The sequence below is a fragment of the Nylanderia fulva genome, unplaced genomic scaffold (assembly GCF_048542155.1).
Source record: "Nylanderia fulva isolate GAGA-0341 unplaced genomic scaffold, ASM4854215v1 Scaffold29, whole genome shotgun sequence".
NCBI classification, from domain to species: Eukaryota; Metazoa; Arthropoda; class Insecta; order Hymenoptera; family Formicidae; genus Nylanderia; species Nylanderia fulva.
The window spans coordinates 1,855,283-1,870,218 of NW_028190358.1; the positions used below are offsets into that span (position 1 = coordinate 1,855,283).

General features: G+C 24.2%; 1 protein-coding gene across 1 annotated transcript; it reads left to right on the plus strand.

Moving 5' to 3' along the window:
* The first annotated feature begins 5,397 nt into the window (after nt 1–5,397).
* LOC114933122 (uncharacterized) lies at nt 5,398–13,152 on the plus strand. Its single transcript, XM_085484051.1, has 9 exons — nt 5,398–5,454; nt 6,560–6,638; nt 6,900–7,343; nt 7,902–8,084; nt 8,349–8,792; nt 9,330–9,479; nt 11,403–11,573; nt 11,868–12,038; nt 12,748–13,152. The coding sequence occupies exons 2-9, from the start codon at nt 6,580–6,582 to the stop codon at nt 12,941–12,943; spliced, it is 1,818 nt and encodes a 605-aa protein (XP_085340177.1). The 5' UTR covers nt 5,398–5,454; nt 6,560–6,579; the 3' UTR covers nt 12,944–13,152.
* The last annotated feature ends 1,784 nt before the right edge of the window (nt 13,153–14,936 follow it).

Sequence of the window (14,936 nt, forward strand, 5' to 3'; positions counted from 1 at the left end):
CGCAACGACGCGCGTATCGATATTAACGGGATGGTATAATAGCTTTCATTGCGATGATACCGAAGTAAGGCAGAAAATTAATGCTTTTGACCGGGCGCGCACGGCGGATTATATGAGCCCGATAGAGAAACGAGGTATTGTATTGGATGTTTCTTCGCGCGTATAAAAAAGAGAACGCAATCCTATTGAAAGGCTTACGCATCAAAAAGCTACTATATTTCTTATATACGCATACATTGCTTTTTGCAAAATTTTATATATGTGAATAACATTAAAATTCAGAAATGTTTAAAATCCAGTTTACTGTTTTATATACCAAAGATGTCGATTATTTTATAAATGATACATATAGTAGCAATTTTTGTACGATTTTGATTACAAATGATCTCTATTATGTAAGTATGCCAAAAATATAGATATGCATTTAAAAAAAGTATATTCACCTTTATAACCCGAAAACTCGACTCAGTGCCGTGCAAATTTTACTTATTAAACTTTCTTGTAACTTCAGTTGCAAGATATTTGCGGACATTTATGGACGGACACTCTTGTATACTTATCTGGCAGCTTTCTTCAATTATTTATATATATAATTTTTTTACATTTGGTAAAGAATATTATATGTATAGAGAAACATCTGAAAATCAAACATCAGGATCGAAATTTTCTTTCATCAGGAGATTCATGACAAGATTGGCTGTCACAATTTGACTGAATTAGAAATCGTATGAAATGTAGAATTTATCAAAGAATTTATAGCATAACAATAATTATTTCATCTGGTGAGAGAACACTTAATTGATGAACACAATATTAATAAATTTGGGGAAAAGATAGAAAACAACTTGATGTTTAATATTCTCAGACATTACCTCCGTCTCAGACACAAAAATGCTCGCTATGTAAAGTTCTTCAAAACTGTAATTCTTCCGACTTTTTTTAACGTTTTAGCCAATTTCACGAAACTAATGAATCTTAAGATTTCAGATTAACGAAATAATAAAAAGCAATAATTATTATAGATTATATTCTTTTTAATTACTTGCATATATACATTTACATATAATGAATCGAATTGTGTATGGTATATTAAACTATTCAAATATTTAGCATAAGTACGTATATCATAAATATTATAAATATTCAAGTCTGATATATATATAATTTGAACTCTAATATTATAAGTATTAGAGTCAGCTTTACTTAGCTAATACTATATATGACAATATAATTCCTTAACTAATACTAAATTTAAATTTCCCATCTATTTATTAATCTTGTAGTCGGTAATTTAAGATAATTCGTGACAATTTCTAGTAATTTGCAATGTTGATAAATTATAAATAAATGCAAGGAACTAAATAATGCAAAAAATATTTTTGTTTTTAGATAGTATTTGGGTGCGAAATTTTTAATAATATCGAATATTTAAATTTTTGAAGAGATTTGAATAATAAATGTGTTTTATCATTAATATAAAATTTGAATATGATTTTAAAATATTGATTTAGAAGTTTTCAAATAGAAATTGAAAACAGTTACAGCACATCAAGTAACAATACCAGCAGTAAAATGAATTATCATTTTATGAAAAGAGAAAATCATCACGCGCCTGTGATAAGTAATCATTTATTATTGTTTTTCGATGTGTAAAATGAAGCAATTTTGCCAATATTTATAATTAACTTTAATAATTATTAAGTTAAATATTATTAATATGATTATTAATTATCATATATAATGGTATTATTATCAATTGATTGTAATAAAGGTAATAAAAAATATGATGTGAACTCATAAATAAAAAGTATGATTAAGTATAATAATACGTCTCTTCAACTTATATTTCAACACGTATATAGATAAATAGGTAAACAAAACATGATTGAAATTGAGAGATATTAAGGAGATTTAAACTATATCGATATTTACATTTAAACAAATAGTAATTTCTATGTATTTCCGCGACCTTTTCCTGTTTTTTTCTATATTCGTATCTTCTGTTACTTGGAATAATCTTTTGTATTTAGTCGTACACTATCTGTAATACGTAGCAAACAGCATGTCAGATCCATGGATATGGGAAATGGAATATTTCACAGAAATGTCTGGTGGACTTGCAAGATGCAATATATGCTATGCAAACATTACTTTTCTTACAGATTACAAATATAGTGCAAAGTTTCATTTATTAACGTTCCACAACAAAGAATATTGCAATATTACTTCAGAGCAAAAAGATTGGGAGTCATTGTTTGATAAAATTGGAAACACTGGTACAGTGAAGTGCAAAATATGTGAAAATGTTGTAATCACTTTACAGCAAAACCGTTATCTCACAGAGCATCTACTTGTGCACAATCTAACAGAGGAGATGGAACATTTGAACATTTAAACCAATGGCATACAGAATTGAGGAATCCAACGGAATAAAAGAAAAGGCGGTAAATATATATTATTTATCTTTTTTTAATTAATTATAAATGTCTTTATATACGTACTGAGTAAAGTTGTGTAAAATGTATTAAACTGTTAAAATATTTAGTATGTGTTTCTAAAAAATATAATGAATTCTCAAATTAAATATTTATAATTTGGATTTTATAAGTATTATAAGTATTCGAGTCAAAACTACAATTTATTTATTAATCTTTTAGTCTGTAATTTATGACAATTTGTAACAATTCGTAATTTTTATAAATTATAAATAACTATGAAGGTAATGCAACAAATATCTTTATATTTATATCAAATATCGAATGTTTTTGAGAATATATTGAATTTAAATTTTTTGAGAGTTTTAAATAATAAAAGTATTTTATTAATAATAACAGTGTATGTGCGTTATTAAAGTAGAAATATATTTTATTGATTAAACCTTTCTGTAATTGTTACTTTTTATTATGTGCAGATCATTCAGAAATGCTGAAAATGGTACTATAGCACTTATATAATTTCACAAAAGAAAAAGAATCAAATGTATATCCCTGATGGCGAATCATTTATTTTTGCCATTTTCATGTGTAACTTCAAACAGTTTTACTTGAAATTTTTTATTATATTGTAAGTCATATTAAATTATCATTATTTTCATAATTATGAATTGTCATTCAATAATTATTATTTGTTAATTTGTTGTAATAGCAATAATAAAAATTTAAAAATTGTATAAATAAAATAATATCAGATAACTATTATAGTATACAATATCTTTATTTTTACATTCCAACACACATACGCATAAAATGTATACCTTTCAACTAATTTATTTCGCATTTTTCTTCTTGTTAACTTGATGATTTAAATTAATTAGTTTAACCGAATTTATGTTAATCAAATCTGCTCTGAAAGATTGCTATTACAAATATATTTGCGCTTATTGTTTAATATTTGCAATTGTGTAACTCTTTCTCTATAATCTTTCTCTAATCGACTATAAATAAATAACCGAATCATTAAAGTTAAAACATGCTAAGCAGATTTAGACTGCGGGTCAATATTTTTATTTAAATAAAGAATCATATGTACTTTTGCGCGTGACACTTGCTTCTTTCTATTAGAGTCAGTATCTAATTGTAAGTATTAGAGTCAGTTTTACTTAACCAATTATCATTAATAATTATATTATTATCAATTGATTATTGTAATTATAGATAATTAAAAATGAAGAAATCATTATGACAGAAGTAATCTTTACAAAAAAAAAAAAAAAAAAAAAATATTCTCCAGAAATTTGAAAGTTTCTAATGTTTGCATCTTTTCTAATTCTTGTGATTATAAATTTTTTAAATCGTTTCCTAATAGGTGAAATTATCGACATTGGATTAATAATGGATCGTGAAAGTTAAGACGCATTAGGCAGATTTAGATTTTTCTGTGTATCAATATTTATATTCATACAATAATTGCGTCTTTCCACGACCTTCCCTTCTTTTGTTACTAACTTTTACATTCTTCATATATTTTTCGTGAAATAATTCTTTCTTTGTACTTACAAAGAAGTACACGATTTGCAATATAGAAAATCTCGATGCTAAAAGAAAGAAAACACGTTGATGTAGAGGAGGAAAAATGGGTGTCGAAGATGAAAACGTACGTATATACAGATACATGAGAGAGATGAGGTGGTCGAAACAGGTGAGAGAAATTGGACAATAATGATGCGTTTCATTGAGTCCATTGTATTCCGAGGATCCACAAACACAATCGGGATGTATCCATTGCGCGCGAAGCGACACTATTCAATCGACTTTCAATTTCTGGATAGTGTTGCGTTCGTGTACGAGAATTGTCTGGTAGACAGGTCCGGTTAGTAGTTACACCCCCGCTGTGTATGTGTGTGTGTGTGTGTTTCTAGATGTACATTAGATATATCGTATCTGTCGATTCGGCTCGATTCTTCGCGGCTACAATTTTTGCCTTGCACCTTCTTTATCGTCATTTTTTTATACGTCCCTCGTTTGTGGCCACCATTGTTCTCATATTAATTAATTTCTTGATTTTTTTACTACTCTAAAATTCTTTATTCTAATTTCCTACATTTATTTATTATTTATGTTTGAATTGTCAACATTGTATGCTATGTACGATGAAGAACATTTTTGCTAATACATAATTTATATAATTATTTGATATATATAATTAAAATATTTAATTATACATATCAAATAATTATATAAATTCATACATAATTTTCATTAACATGAATTATAATTATAACGACTTAAATAATCTCAAATAGGCAAAAAATTAACAAACTTCTCATAAATAAACATTTTCTGTTGTAACATTTAATAAATGTTTTATATAAAATTAATTATATATTGGTGCAAATATTCTGTTAATTATTTATCAAGTATTGCCGAAAATAGAATTCAATTTATAACGGATATATTTATCATCTTTTATATATATTTTATATGAATATCAAATATTTTATATATTAATAAAAGAAAGAGAGAGAAAGAAAGACATAAATTTTCTACAATAGATTCTGTAAGAATAATCTTATAAAAAAGTATTTAACAAGCATATTTGCTCGAGAAAAATATTTTCGCTTTTGTAATTTGCTCACACACTTAATACTTTGAGTTATTTTAACGGAAACAATCTTTGCTAAAAATACCCGTAAAAATATATTTCAGAATTTCGTAAGTTTTTAATATTTGCATCTATTGTAATATTTGAAATAAATTTTTAAATTATTATCTAATCCAAAAATTTAGCGGCATTGAATTAAAAATTAATGATAGAAGTGAGGACGTTAGACATATTTACACTGTGTATCAATATTTACATTCTTATAACAAATCATACATTTTCCGGCGACCTTTCCCTTTTTTGTTAATAATATTTTATATTCTTCGTACAGTTTTTGTTAAAATAATTCTTTCTATTCAGTAGTGCACGATCAACGATACAAAGCAGATATCATTATAGCCACGTCGAGCGAAGGTAATAACTGATTATAGAATTATATCAAAAAACAATAGTTCATGTAATATTTGTGATAATTTTTATTAATTCTATCGAATACAGAATTAAATTTTAATAAAATCCTGAAAAAGTATACATAGTGATGATTAACAAAGTCATGTTTCATCATCAAATCACCCACAAAAATTTAGCAATTTTATTAAAATATTTTGTTACAAAATAAACTATATTACAAAAGAATGAATTACAAAATATCAAAAAGAGTTCTGTTATAAAACTGACCATAAAACTAAGAATACATTAAATATTAATAAATAACATAATTAAATTAGAATTTTGTTTTTCTTAATCATTTTGATGTATATCTATATTTTGTGTTGTTTGTGTTTACGTACATTTGTAAGTTTTAAACAGAATAATATATGTATCATAAATAATAAAATAAAATTCAGACTTAAAAAATGTAATTTTATCACAGATATTAGATATATACTATTTTAGTACCAATTTTGAAAAAATCGGTCCATAAATATGCAATTGCGTGGGTGGGTGCGTGAGTGGGGTGTAAAACTTAAAAAAATCACATAACATCCATCCCCGAAAAATTTGCAACATTTTGATACCTGTTTTACGAAAATCGGTCCATAAATGTGAAAGTAGTTCATGGTTAGACAGACATACAGACAGATGGTACTTATTATTATAGATATAAATATTTGAGGCTATTTATTTAGCTATAATATTATATTCAAATGCGATTGTATAAATATGTTATCTGTTGCATTTTATACTCTTGTAATCTATAACAATTTAATTAGATTGTTGTAAGATCTATTTATAATTTTATTAAATTGAATAAGTTTAATAATTAAATAATGAAGCAAAAATATTTGTATTTGAATACTATTTGTATGTCTAATTTATAAAAATAATAAAAACAGATTGAAATTTAAATTTATGTCGAGAAATGTTTAATAAAAATGTTTTATTAAATTAAAATGTTGTAATTTATATAGATATATATATATATATATATAGATGTTTTATTAATAATAATAATTCATAATTATTTCAACATTCAAACTTACTTATTTTTTAATTTACCATGAAAATTTTATTGTAGATTATAATTATAAGAGGACAATGGAGATTGCTGAAGAAGAAAGTTGTTCATCGTATCCACCTTGTGTTCCTAGCAATAAGTAATTATTTACACTGCTTTTTTTAGTGTAACATAAAACTAAATAACACAAAATTATTTTGACTTTTTTGAGAACATATAGCTTGTTAATTATCTACATATATATTAAGCATCGATATAGACACAAAATGTTTTAAATTTTCATCAAATAATTTACATTTATTGTTTGTATTTAATAATTATACATTATGCACATGAATTACGAACAAGACATTAAAATATATTGATTAATTCAGCAATTTGTACTTTTTATTTTATGCAGAACATCAAGGTCTGATGAATGGATATGGCATTACTTTACAATATATAACGGTGAATTTATCAAATGCGATATTTGTTTTAGTGTATTCAACCACGATATAACAGAATATTTAAGAAAACATATGAGATCAAAACATTTAGCAATTTATAATAACTCAGAAACAAAATGGACACATTCTAAAATAGATCACAAATTTAAATGCAATTATTGTGATAATACTTATGAACCAGCATATAGAATTGATAAGATGCTGAATCACATAAACAATAGGCATAAACTTAATAAAGAAATAGCAAATAAATTTCAAACCTGGGTGATTGACCAATTATCTATTCCGAAATGCGAAATTTGCAAACAATTTAGTAAATACCATGCCTTTATATTTATGATACATTTACACAAAGTTCATAATGTCATTGTACCTCAAGAATTCATACCACAGAGGTAAGAAGAATAATCGATAAAATTATATTGCTATATTTTTTATCTTTTATATGTCTTTTTATGTACAAAATGAACAGAAATGTGTACAATGAATAAAAAACAAATTTTAATTTTTAATATGCGTAGGAATATGAATATTTGAGTCAACATAACTTATGTAGCTAATATATATTATATATTAAAATGTAATTACACAAATTTGTGCTCTATTGTATTTCTTGTAATTGCTAATGTTTAATAATTTAATTAAGTATAAATTATAAATAAGTATATAAATTAAATAATCGGACAAGGAATATGGTATTTAAATAATATTTGTATATACCAAATTTATGAAAATATTTAAAAAAATAAAAATTAAAATATTTAATAGATATTCAATTTGTATTAATTTAATTATAAAAAAATTGAAAAGAATATAAACTAAAATTTTTAATAAGAATTGCTTAAATAAGAAAAAAATTTTCTTATAATTAATGTTTATTCAATGTACACATGATTCAAGCGTCTTATAACATTGATTAATTTATAATTTTTGTTGTTAATTTTGTTATGCAGATTGTCAAATGGATTAAATAATCATTTTGAATTTTATAAAAATGTTGAAAACATTCCAACATCAACCAGCAATAATCATCAGCAGCCATCTATACTTAGAACTTACTTTAAGGATTATGATCCGACTTTTAATTCTTCCGATTCATATGAAGGATATTGTCATTCAATGCCTTCAACTAATGAGTAATTATTTACACTGATTTCTCGATGTGACATAAAATGGAATAATATAAAATTATAATTATATTGACTGTTTTACGAACATACAATTTGTTAATTATCTACATATTAAGCATCGATATATAGACACAAAATTAAAAAAAAATTTTTTTAAATAATTGACATCTATTATTTGTATTTAATAATTATACGTTATGCACATGAATTACAAACAAAACTTTAAAATATTGATTAATTCAGCAATATGTACTTTTTATTTTTATGCAGAACATCAAGTTCTCGTGAATGGTTATGGCATTACTTTACAATATATAACGGCGAATTTATCAAATGCAATATTTGTTTTCTTGTATTCAACCACTATTTAGAAAGAAATTTAATGAGACATATGAATAATAAACATTTAAAAATTTATAAAAACTCAAAAACAAAATGGACACATTCTAAAATAGATCACAAATTTAAATGCAATTATTGTGATAATACTTATGAACCAGCATATAGAACTGATAAGATGCTGAATCACATAAACAATACGCATAAACTTAATAAAGAAATAGCAAATAAACTTCAAACCTGGGTGATTGACCAATTATCTATTCCGAAATGCGAAATTTGCAAACAATTTAGTAAATACCATGCCTTTATATTTATGATACATTTACACGAAGTTCATGATGTCATTGTACATCAAGAATTCATACCACAGAGGTAAAAAGAATAATCGATAAAATTTTATTGCTATGTTTTCTATTTTTTATATGTCCTTTTATGTACAAAAAGAACAGAAATGTGTACAATGAATAAAAAATTAATTTTAATTTTTAAAATGCGTAGAAATATGAATATTTGAGTCAATATAACTTATGTAGCTAATATATATTATATATTAAAATGTAATTACACAAAGTTGTTCTCTATTGTATTCCTTGTAATTGGTAATGTTTAATAATTTAATTAAGTATAAATTATGAATAAGTATATAAATTAAATAATCGGACATGGAATATGGTATTTAAATAGTATTTGTATATACTAAATTTATGAAAATATTTAAAAAGATAAAAATTAAAATATTTAATAAGTATTCAAATCGTATTAATTTAATTATGAAAAAAATGCAATGAGAATTGCTTAAATAAGAAAAAAATTTTATTGTAATTAATAATTATTCATTGTACACATGGTTCAAGCAAGTCTTATAACATTGATTAATTCAAAATTTTTGTTGTTAATTTTGTTATGCAGTTTACCATTTAGATTAGAAAATCTTTTTTATCCAAGTAAAAATGTTGAAAATATTCCAACATCAACGAGCAATAATCATCAGCAGCCATCCATACTTAGAACTTACTTTAAGGATTATGATCCGACTTTTAATTCTTCCGATACATTTGAGTAATTATTTACACTGATTTCTCGATGTAACATAAAGTGGAATAATATGAAATTATAATTGGATTGACTGTTTTGCGAACAGTTTGTTAATTATCTGTTTATCAAGAAGCATTGACAGAAACAAATTTTTTAATATCATTTATAACACATATATATATGTATATGTATGTATGTATAATTGTATTCAAGTAAGTTTAACTTTAAAGGTACCAAAATTTAGCTTGAAGCATTTAGTTTTTATGCCGTGTGGCGATTTTGAAAGATGTTAAATAATGATCTTGGTTCTGTCAGTTATATAAATAATGGTATAGATTTTTTCATTCAAATGTTTACTATTTCCTTACAAATAAAGTACAAAAGTCATTTTTAATGCAATTTGATCCGCTGAATCTGAATCTGAAGTCAGAAAAACAAAATTTCTATTTTTGCGAATAAATAATTAGTTATTGATATTTACTTTAAAAAAAAAAAAATTAATGTTATTTGTAAAAATGCTATTTTCTCTTTTTACTACGACATTTCTGTGCTAGAATATTAACTAATTATCGTATTCTGCACAATTGCACATTTGGCAGTATCAATTATATTTTTAATATTTTATGAAAATGCTTTCTGCGTATATACCGGGTTAATGTTGTCTGTAGATTATTTTTGAAAGCCCACATTACTTTTTCTTTTATGAATTTTTTAAGTTTAAGTTTTTAAATTCTTTGAATTTTTAGTCTTTTTAAGTTTTTAAATATTTAAATTTTTAATTTTAAGTTTTTTAAATTAAATTTAAAAAAATTTTATTATTTAAAATGTAAAATTTGGTGCTGAAAAATAATGTAAAGACAATATTAATCCTGTATAAACGCAGAAAGCTTTTTCATAAAATATTAAAAATATTGTTGATACTGCCAAATGTGCAATTGTGCAGAATACGATAATTATAGTTAATATTCTAACACAGAAATGTCGTAGGAAAAAAAGAAAAAAGCATTTTTGAAAATAAAAACATTAATTTTATTTTTTAGAAGTAAATATCAATAACAACTAATAATATATTTGCAAAAGTATATATTTTGTTTTCCTAATTTCAGATTCGGATTCAGCGGATTAAATTACATTAAAAATAAATTTTAAACTTTATTTGTAAGAAAATAGTAAAAATTTAAATAAGAAAAAACCATTTTTTATATAACTGACAAAACCAAGGTCATTATTTAACATTTTTCAAAATCGCCATACGGCACAAAAAACTAAATGCTTCAAGCTAAATTTTGATATCTTAGAAGTTACATTTACTTCAATACAATTGTGGGCGAGAAAGTGGTCGATTTGACGTGGAATGACCCATATATATATATACTCGTATATATATGAGTCCAGAGTTGAGAAGTAACGCGTTACTTGTAACGTCGTTACCGTTACCGTTACTTTTTTCGGTAACGGTCATTACTTTTTTCTATCTGTAACGGTGACGGTAACGTCGTTACATTTTTACAATAAGGCTAACAAATTAGCCGTTACTTTTATCGTTATTTTTTAGTTCTCTCTGAGTTAATACTAAATTAATATATACTAAATAATAAAGATTACATGCAATAAATGCAAATAATTATTTAATATTAAAAAACGCTTTCTACATATAATTATACATTTTAATAGTAATAGGCTCTAGCATTACAAAAACCGAAAATGTAACGAAAAAGTAACGAATCGTTACTTTTTGAATAACGGTAATGATAACGCGTTAATTTTTATAAACGATAACGGTAACGCATTACTTTTATAGAGTAACGGTCGTAACTCTGTATGGGTCATATATATATATATACATATATATATATATATATAATTTGTACAATTATGTGCATATAATTAACAAGCACAACGTTAAGATATTAATTCAAGTATTTATATTTTCACAATTCTGTGCAGATTATCAAATACTTTAGTCAATCTTTTAAGTTCTGATAACGATACTGCAACATCAAGCAGTAATAATCAGCAGCCTTCTATACTTGGAACTCACGATGAAAATTTGTATTCTAATTTTGGTTCTGACAATTTATATCAAAAAGTGTGTCATTCAAAGTCTTCAACTAATGAGTAATTATTTACACTGCTTTATTAATGTAACTTTTAAAATGGAATAATATGAAAGTATAATTATATTAACTATTTTGAAAATATACAGTTTGTTAATTATCTGTTTATCATCAAGTATCAACAGAAACCAATTGTTTGATATTATTGATAATATATATATATATATATATATATATATATATATATATATATATATATATATATTATTTTTACTTAATAATTATGTACATATAATTAACAAGCGAAACGTTAAGATATTAATTCAGGTATTTTCATTTTCACAATTCTGTGCAGATTATCAAATACTTTAAACAATCCTTTAAGTTCTGGTAACGATACTGCAACATCAAGCAGTAATAATCAGCAGCCTTCTATACTTGGAACTCACGATGAAAATTTGTATTCTAATTTTGGTTCTGACAATTTATATCAAAAAGTGTGTCATTCAAAGTCTTCAACTAATGAGTAATTATTTACACTGCTTTCTTAATGTAACTTTTAAAATGGAATAATATGAAAGTATAATTATATTAACTATTTTGCAAATATACAGTTTGTTAATTATCTGTTTATCATCAAGTATCAACAGAAACCAATTGTTTGATATTATTTATAATATATATATATATATATATATATATATATATATATATATATATTATTTGTACCTAATAATTATGTGCATATAATTAACAAGCGAAACGTTAAGATATTAATTCAGGTATTTTCATTTTCACAATTCTGTGCAGATTATCAAATACTTTAAAGCAATCCTTTAAGTTCTGGTAACGATACTGCAACATCAAGCAGTAATAATCAGCAGCCTTCTATACTTGGAACTCACGATGAAATTTGTATTCTAATTTTGGTTCTGACAATTTATATCAAAAAGTGTGTCATTCAATGCTTTCAACTAATGAGTAATTATTTACACTGCTTTCTTAATGTAACTTTTAAAATGGAATAATATGAAAGTATAATTATATTAACTATTTTGCAAATATACAGTTTGTTAATTATCTGTTTATCATCAAGTATACACAGAAACCAATTGCTTGATATTATTTATAATATGTATATATATTATTTGTACTTAATAATTATGTGCATATAATTAACAAGCAATACGTTAAGATATTAATTCAAGTATTTATATTTTCACAATTCTGTACAGATCATCAAATACTTCAGGCAATCTTTTAAGTTCTGGTAACGATACTGCCACATCAAGCAGCTTTTATCAGTCAATTGTCAGTACTGATTTTACTGATTCTGAGAAATTTGTCGATTTGTGTGATAGAGAAGTAAAAATGTTTTTGGAGTGTGATAAAGAAGAAAGTTATTCAATTATCCCGTTTGATAAATATTAATGATTTATACTCTTTTCTCGATGTAACATAAAACAAAATAACATGAAATTATAATTATATAAACTATTTTGCGAACATAGTTTGTTAATTATCAGGCAATTTGTTAGTTATCAAGTTGCTTTTTTAAATTATTCATATTTATAATTTTTTTACATATATAATAAGACATTATATTATATATAACATAAATTTATTATTAATTTTGCAAGAATAATTTTAAAAGTATTGTATTGATAAAAAAATTTAATCAGATATATTTTTGTATTTATTTTGAAATATAATGTTAATAGTCATTTTGATAAAAATTAAAATATTCAACATAATAAAGAAACGAATAATATGGCTAGATCGCTTTTATTGTAAATAACAAAGATAGAGATCTATTGCTGTGAGAGTCAATATATAATGCTTAGCAAATTTGCCAAGATGAGGAACTATCTCAAATCGAGATTTATAAGTTCCTCTTCCTTCCTAAAAAACCTCCTAAAATTTCCTAAAATTAATATAGACGAGAAAAATATATCGGTCCGAAAAAGTCGCATAATAAAGAAAGTAGCATTTTTAAAAAATTTTAATGGTAAAAGTGAGGACGTTAGACATATTAACACTGTGTATCAATATTTACATTCCTGTAACAAATCATACATTTTCCGGCGACCTATTTTTGTTAATAATATTTTATATTCTTCGTACAGTTTTTGTTAAAATAATTCTTTTTATCCAGTAGTGCACGATCAACGATACAAAGCAGATATCATTATAGCCACGTCGAGCGAAGGTAATAACTGATTATAAAATTCTATCAAAAAACAATAGTTCATGTAATATTTGTGATAATTTTTATTAATTCTATCGAATACAAAATTAAATTTTAATAAAATCCTGAAAAAGTATACATAGTGATGGTTAACAAAGTCATGTTTCATCATCAAATAACTCACAAAAATTTTAGCAATTTTATTAAAATAATTTGTTACAAAATAAACTGTATTACAAAAGAATGAATTACAAAATATCAAAAAAGTTCTGTTATAATACTGACCCTAAAACCAAAAATATATTAAATATTAATAAATAACATAATTAAATTATAATTTTGTTTTTCTTTATTATTTATATGTATATCTATATTTTGTGTTGTTTGTGTTTACGTACATTTGTAAGTTTTAAACAGAATAGTATATGTATCATAACTAATGAAATAAACAAACAATTGAATAAGAAAATATATACCATTTTTTATATAACTGACAAAACCAAGGTCATTATTTAACATTTTTCAAAATCGCCATACGGCACAAAAAACTAAATGCTTCAAGCTAAATTTTGATATCTTAGAAGTTAAATTTACTTCAATACAATTGTGGGCAAGAAAGTGGTCGATTTGACGTGGAATGACCCATATATATATATATACTCGTATATATATGAGTCCAGAGTTGAGAAGTAACGCGTTACTTGTAACGTCGTTACCGTTACCGTTACTTTTTTCGGTAACGGTCATTACTTTTTTCTATCTGTAACGGTGACGGTAACGTCGTTACATTTTTACAATAAGGCTAACAAATTAGCCGTTACTTTTATCGTTATTTTTTAGTTCTCTCTGAGTTAATACTAAATTAATATATACTAAATAATAAAGATTACATGCAATAAATGCAAATAATTATTTAATATTAAAAAACGCTTTCTACATATAATTATACATTTTAATAGTAATAGGCTCTAGCATTACAAAAACCGAAAATGTAACGAAAAAGTAACGAATCGTTACTTTTTGAATAACGGTAATGATAACGCGTTAATTTTTATAAACGATAACGGTAACGCATTACTTTTATAGAGTAACGGTCGTAACTCTGTATGGGTCATATATATATATATACATATATATATATATATATATATATATATATATAATTTGTACAATTATGTGCATATAATTAACAAGCACAACGTTAAGATATTAATTCAAGTATTTATATTTTCACAA

Bases quoted from the DNA above. Each gene is read 5' to 3' on its own strand.
- LOC114933122 (XM_085484051.1), top strand. From the start codon at position 6,580: ATGGAGATTGCTGAAGAAGAAAGTTGTTCATCGTATCCACCTTGTGTT. The intron at 8,085-8,348 runs GTAATTATTTAC...ATTTTTATGCAG, and splicing joins TCAATGCCTTCAACTAATGA to AACATCAAGTTCTCGTGAAT. The intron at 8,793-9,329 runs GTAAAAAGAATA...TTTGTTATGCAG, and splicing joins CAAGAATTCATACCACAGAG to TTTACCATTTAGATTAGAAA.